Source organism: Lactuca virosa, chromosome 1 (genome assembly GCF_052849685.1).
Source record: "Lactuca virosa cultivar CGN04683 chromosome 1, Lactuca_virosa_CGN04683_v6, whole genome shotgun sequence".
Classification (NCBI taxonomy): Eukaryota; Viridiplantae; Streptophyta; class Magnoliopsida; order Asterales; family Asteraceae; genus Lactuca; species Lactuca virosa.
The window spans coordinates 111,068,940-111,075,529 of NC_136426.1; the positions used below are offsets into that span (position 1 = coordinate 111,068,940).

Sequence of the window (6,590 nt, forward strand, 5' to 3'; positions counted from 1 at the left end):
CGAACCACATTAAATATTGTGTTTAGTTTTTTATTTAAGCTTTTCAGAATTTTATTTCCGTAAGTTACACCAAACTTTGTTTGACATTTGTTTGAAGTACTTAACTTGTATTGTTATCCCAACACAAATATCTTCCTAGGTTTCGAATGAAAATATTATAATGAGCTAATGGTCATTGATCAAATGGAATTGCACATAAGGTTTGACCGTATGTACAAAATATGGCTCGGGAAGGGATGAAAAATGTTAAGGTATTGCAAAACCCGTTCCAAAAAAAGGTATTACAAATAAACACAATTCCATCCATTTAAGAACCACAAACTTCTCACCATGCAAATGAACACCATCCTGTTTCATTATTCATCTTGTCTTATTACACTTAATCATGTATCATACACACTTGCTTTAGTACTTGTACATCTTCCATTGGTTAACATGTGACAAAAATGTTTGATCACATGATAAAATTGTTTAACTAGTGACTCACTACGGATGAGAGATATGAGAATCACCCGGGCCCTCCATAATTCAAACATATTATGTGAATGTTTTGGCTTTTGAGGTTTGGATTTTGAGGCCGGTAGAATGTTGTTTAGTGTGTGTTTAACAAATAACAACATCCAAAATTAAAATAATAAGTATTCAAGAATGATTTGATTGAAACTAAAAATTAAGGATGATTTTTTAAAAAATTGGATACAACTATAAGGGTTTTCATGCTATTTTCCTAATGAGATTCTTTTATTTATTTATTTATTATTATTATTATTATTATTTTAAATCACACTCAAACAACGATTATTGATTTTTCGGTTTTAATCATTAAAAAATACTCGTAAAAAATAAAACTAAAAAGTAGAGAACAACGAGAGCCATCGCCATTCTGATCAAAAGGCGAAACAGCATCTCTCCCCCATTTCGTCAACAAGCGTGAGAGAAGGAGAACGCCATCGCCATGAATTCGGCAGCTCGCAGAAGCGGAGGTCTCTTCGAAGGGCTATACAAAGTCCTTATGCGCCGTAACTCCGTCTATGTCACGTTCGTCATCGCCGGCGCTTTCATCGGTGAACGGGTTAGGGTTCCGATCTCTCCTTATGTTTTTGTTTTTTTACATATCTTAATTTCATTTCCTGCTACTAGCTTTGATTCTTCATATATCCATACGGCTGATTGTGTCTAATAATCGAATGCTGGATCTGATTTGCCATCGTTCTTTTGGAGATGTACAGAATCGTACTCAATATCAAATTAATGAATTTTTTTCTTAAGAATTCTACGATTGAGGGAATAGTGTATGATTACGATTTTGATTTTTGAAAAATGTTAATACAGAGTGTAAAATTATATTTTGTACACCAGACATTGGAAAAACTACTAACCACATCAATACGATCTTTATATTCTGCAAGAAAAACTTGGTTGAATCCATTGGTGTAATTACATGTTCAAGTTCTTTTTACTGAGTTTTAATGCAGGTTGTTTGTATAATTGTATCTGGTCATTCCTTCTTTGATATAGTTGACTGATTTAGTTTTGTGGATTTACATGTTTCAGGCAGTGGATTATGGAGTTCATAAACTCTGGGAGAATAACAATATTGGGGTAATGCTCTGTTCCTTCTTGGTTGACTTTCTGTAGTTTCTTTTGTTTTCCACACATAGATATGTATACACACATATGGTGCATATATACATGTGTGTATGTATGTGTATGTATATCTAATACATTGTTATCATTATGCAGAAGCGATATGAGGACATTCCTGTTTTGGGACAAAGACCAACTGAATGAAACTGGCATATGACTTAATCACTTTCTGTGATTGTTTCATCACCTTTTTGGGATCTTAAAAGGGTCAAACCATTTGAATCTTTTTTTAAATAAGTATTATTTAGGTTCATCAACTTTGCTTAAAAACTTATTTTGGTTGATGTTGTGAGAGAGATTGTTCTATCAAATTCATCAAGTGTTGCATTTGAATATTTTTGTGTTTGCTTGTTTAAGTTTTAACCAAACAATTAAATGAACACAATCACATAAAAGAATAGTTATTGTCATTAGTATTACACGGCATTAAGGTCCATCTAAAACAAGAAAATCACGATCCATGCTTTTGATGTTTCTTCCTTTGAAACCATACCAAGTTATATATAATCTTTTTATCAATTTGTTTAGAATTTGTTGTTAGGAATAAAGACTTCAATAATACGCAAACACGATCTCATGACTATTAAAGATGTGAAAAAAATACAAAGATTTATGGTGATTCACTTGAGATAAAAAGAGCTACATACACATACGAACTATTTATTTATAGCCTTCAAAACACACGATTTTATGCTTAGGGTTATATTTGTACCAAGGAGATCTATTTATATAGACGAGTTGACCTAAAATTTGTTGTGGGTTGGGGCTACGAAACGTCACCGACTCATCTTGCTCATTGCTTGAATACTACAGTTGCGACATGTAGGGCAATGCATCCTTTCTCATCGAGCACAACAATTATGATATGTTGGATAACTCAACCTATTTTGAAATTCCCTGCAACTGCCCCTCAGCCTACCCCGCATGCTTACTCTATAGTCACTCCACATCTGCCCCGTAGTCTTGATCCTACTCCACAACTTCATGATCTCCCGCTTTGAGGTTGATAAACCAGTCCACTGACATCCAAACTCGAACTATGTAACACCCATCTCTTTGGCCCGTGTATTGTCTTATTGTATCTGGAAGGCTAGTTGAAGCCATTCATAACTTCAACTTCTCTGTCATCGCTATCACTACATTGGCAAACATGTCTTCTGGATTCTTAGTATCAAAGATCTTCAAGCTCAAAGTACCATCATTTATCAATGCTATGATAAAGCAACACCTCCTATGCATGTGTTTCATTTTATTGTGAAATCCTGGATTCTTCACGAGGTGAACAACACTGTGGTTATCACAATGCATGACACAGTCTTTTTGTTTCTGATAGGATGTTCTACAATCAAATAAGCTCCTTGATAGCTTCTACTAGAGCCATGAACTCATTTTTTGTGGTTGAAAGAGCAACACTCTTCTTCAATGCTTAGTCTTTGTAGCGACAATGAGGTCAAACGGAAGATCATACTCCACGACACAACATTTGTCACCCCATTCTAATAACAAATTCGTTGGCCAAGATGAACCCCATCCATGCTCATTTTATGAGTTATGACCCATTCTTCTACTCAATTCTGGTGGAGCAGGGCATCAAGTTCTACAATTTCTATGTTATTAGACTTAGATGGCTAAAGTCGAAGTCCTTTCTAGGTTTTAAAAACTAAAGTTACATTGGCACAATACTATCATAACATAACTTTGACATTATGATTTTCATTTCATTAACTCAAAACTTAGATACGTCAACCACATCCATGAAGTTAAATATGCTCAATTTATCACTTCTTTTAGGAGGTTCAGCAAAGCATCCACGAAGATGCATCTTGAAATATGCATGAACCATAAGAAAAACTCGACTAAAGGAACATTCCTCAAGAGAAATTCGGTTTGGTAAGTGAAGTAATGTTCCTTTATCTTTGTACCTCAAATAGATATAGAGACAATGTGTACACACAATACACAATCTCATGGCCTACGTTTACAAAATTCAATGGAAGATCAGAAAAAAAATAAGGGTTCATATTGTAAATATAGAGACAATGAAAGTTTATTCACTTTTAATAGCATTGTAAATATGCTGCACGAAGATCCACGATGACTGAAAACTGATTGTAGCAAGCATCAGGAAGAATGCATAGCAAAATAGAAAGTTGTAGCAGAAAAAAAACGTTGACTGCATGAACCCATTCATGTTTGACTTTGAATAGTAGTAGACACAATATCCAAACATAAAGATAGCAACCGATCCCCCACGAAAAATAGATCTGTTTCACAAACCCAAATTTTGAATTTAGTTAATTCAAGATCAAGATTTAACAACCATTATTGAAAAAAAGCAAACTAACTTCTAAATTCATGTGAATTCTAAACATACCTCCACCACCATTGATGATCTTCTACAGTTAATTGAATGTAGGTCATTCCAACACTCAAAAGTGATACAAGAACAAGAAGAAGAAGAAAAGTTATAAACAAAATGATAGGAAGAGTCAAGATTTTATAGCTCCAAATAGTTGCATACAAGTTATGCAACTCAAGAACAATTGCACTAAATGGTAAAAGACCCGAAATCAACATTTGACCATGAGTCTTTCTATACCAAGTCAACAAAGGAATCTCCCTTGGTGATATCTTTGTAGCTGAAGGTGCTTGAAACTTTGACCTAAATCGGTATCCCATTATTCCACCAAATGCAAGAAGTGGAATTGAAATTAAAGTGTATGAAAGTATGATCATGATTATTGTGCTAATTGGAAGTGATGAAGTAGCTCCAATTGACATGGAAATTGTATTGAGAAGAAACATAGTGATAGAAAGTGGCCCAATGTAGAGAATCCCAGATAAAAGAACACATCTTTCCTGAAAAAGTCAACTATTAGTCAAAATTGACCTTAAAAGTCAACATAAAATATGGTAACTTATTACTTACCCATCCAGTCTCTGAGAATTGACTAAAAAATGAAGCGGAAGTGTATCCAGCTATTGGGGATGTAAGTATAAAAAACACCACAAGAGAAGTTGAAATGCTCCCTCTGCTATACGGATATATGACTCCAAAAAATACCAAAAGGAATAAGAAGCAAACACTGTTTACAAAAAAACGTAAACATTATTGGCTTAATTAAAGTCAAAAAATGAAGTAATCTTGAGTTAACAACTTAATATGTTCATACATGGTGAATAATTGTGTCCCAGTTCCCAAAACAGCACAAAACAACGCCATTCGTTGAGGACATCTGAACACGTCACTATGAACATACTTCCACCCCACTTCTTTATCTTGTTCTTCATCTCCATTAGAATATCTGCAATTAAAGAAAGAAAATGAAGAAGAAAGACTCGAAAGTGGTTTAATTTGAATGAAGAGTGAAGACTGGAGAGATGAAGTTATCATTACTTCTTTAAATCGTTCTTCAGATGACGCATGAAGAGTGTTATAAGGAGCCCCATAAGAAGCACAATGATCACTACAGAATTAATGAAAGAAAACCAATGAATTTGTCGTTGTGTGGGCAACAATGAAACTCTTGAATACTTGTTCATCCTGTTCTTGTAATCAATTGAAGTCGAATTCCATGATATTGAGTAAGTAAATGTAATGTCGACTTCGGTTTTGTCAGTGATATCTACAGCATGATTTGGATCACTAAACGCACGTATTTCTATGACTTGATCATCATTGTAAAGAGCGTCAAATTGTAGGTGTTTGAACACGTAATATGTGGGCCCGTTTTTGTTACTGCCACCTGTCCAGCTATCAGCTTCTGTTTTTCCAGTGAATCCCCATAGTGGAAGATTGTCATAGTACATCTGGAAGTAAAATTCGTTGCTGATAGCGTTTATGAATCTTGTTATATCGTCTTTTTTAAGCTTCTTTTCACATAGGATTTTGTCAGATTTATCTTCACGGAAGTTTAAGGTGTATAAGGTGTTGCTCAATCTATCTCCATTTAAAACTTCCCCTAAAGTTTCCTTCTTTGGGATCACTTCATCTGCGAGATTATTAAAGAAATTATGGATTGAAGTTTGAAGAAGTAAAAAGATTGAAAAGATTCAATCTTTAATCAAAGATAATGGTACCTGGAGAGCAGAATGGCAAATCATAATATTGGTATGTTTCACTGCAAGAAATATCAAGGAAACAATCTTGAAAAGAACTTTAATTAAAAAAATAATCTAAATTGGATATACTGGGAATATCAAATTAACCTTTTCTAGGGTTTATACTGGGAATGTCATTTTAAGCACGAAAGTACACTAACATTGATTCTACAGATAGCATTTCTCAATCGGAATAAAGAGAAAAGTCAAATACACCAATTACTAACCTGGGATTGTTCAAGGGGCCAACTATGTTGACAAATATGGGTACAGTATCTCCTACATTGTACCGATGATCAAACGATGAAGCTGTAATTGGGGAAACGAAGAGGTCTAGGGTTGTCAATAGCAGCAAGAAAAAACGGATTAGGGTGGATGTGTGACACTGAGTCATAATAGATGATGGGGAACAAGATTTTCGAGGGAAATCGATAAAACTGGAAAGGATTTCAAGAAAAATTGTTGGGTTGATCATGAAATTCGAGTAAAGTATCACTGATCTACATGCTTCGAAGTGGTCAACCAGCTTCAAATATGTTGATCATTGACAATTTGAGAAAACAAGTTTACAGTTTCGGATAATTTAACTTTAAGCCCCCTATAGTTTGGTTATAGATACAACGGTCCCTAAACATTTTTGTCATGAGTTTTTAGTGTAAAAGGTGTTTTGACGACCTCTAAAACTACTCCTATCTAGAGCTGTAAACGAACCAAATTTTCAACGAACTGTTCGGCGAAAAATTCGTTTATGTTCGTTTATTTAATAAATGAACGAACATGAGCACAATTCTTGTTCGTTTAGTTAAACTAACGAACATAAACAATGGTCTCGTTCGTCTAAT

The 6,590-nt window shown here is 34.3% G+C and overlaps 2 protein-coding genes across 2 annotated transcripts; one reads left to right on the forward strand and one right to left on the reverse strand.

The window, feature by feature from the left end:
* Window positions 1–849: 849 nt before the first annotated feature.
* Window positions 850–1,982, forward strand: LOC145156590 (cytochrome b-c1 complex subunit 9, mitochondrial-like). Its single transcript, XM_079075897.1, has 3 exons — window positions 850–1,072; window positions 1,555–1,602; window positions 1,744–1,982. The coding sequence occupies exons 1-3, from the start codon at window positions 956–958 to the stop codon at window positions 1,789–1,791; spliced, it is 213 nt and encodes a 70-aa protein (XP_078932023.1). The 5' UTR covers window positions 850–955; the 3' UTR covers window positions 1,792–1,982.
* Window positions 1,983–3,518: 1,536 nt separating this feature from the next.
* On the reverse strand, window positions 3,519–6,285 carry LOC145156600 (Endomembrane protein 70 protein family). Its single transcript, XM_079075902.1, has 7 exons — window positions 5,976–6,285; window positions 5,728–5,768; window positions 5,045–5,639; window positions 4,821–4,952; window positions 4,577–4,733; window positions 4,022–4,506; window positions 3,519–3,911 (listed from the first exon to the last, which is right to left on the reverse strand). Exons 1-7 carry the CDS (start codon window positions 6,221–6,223, stop codon window positions 3,695–3,697), a joined length of 1,875 nt encoding a protein of 624 aa, XP_078932028.1. The 5' UTR covers window positions 6,224–6,285; the 3' UTR covers window positions 3,519–3,694.
* Window positions 6,286–6,590: the final 305 nt, after the last annotated feature.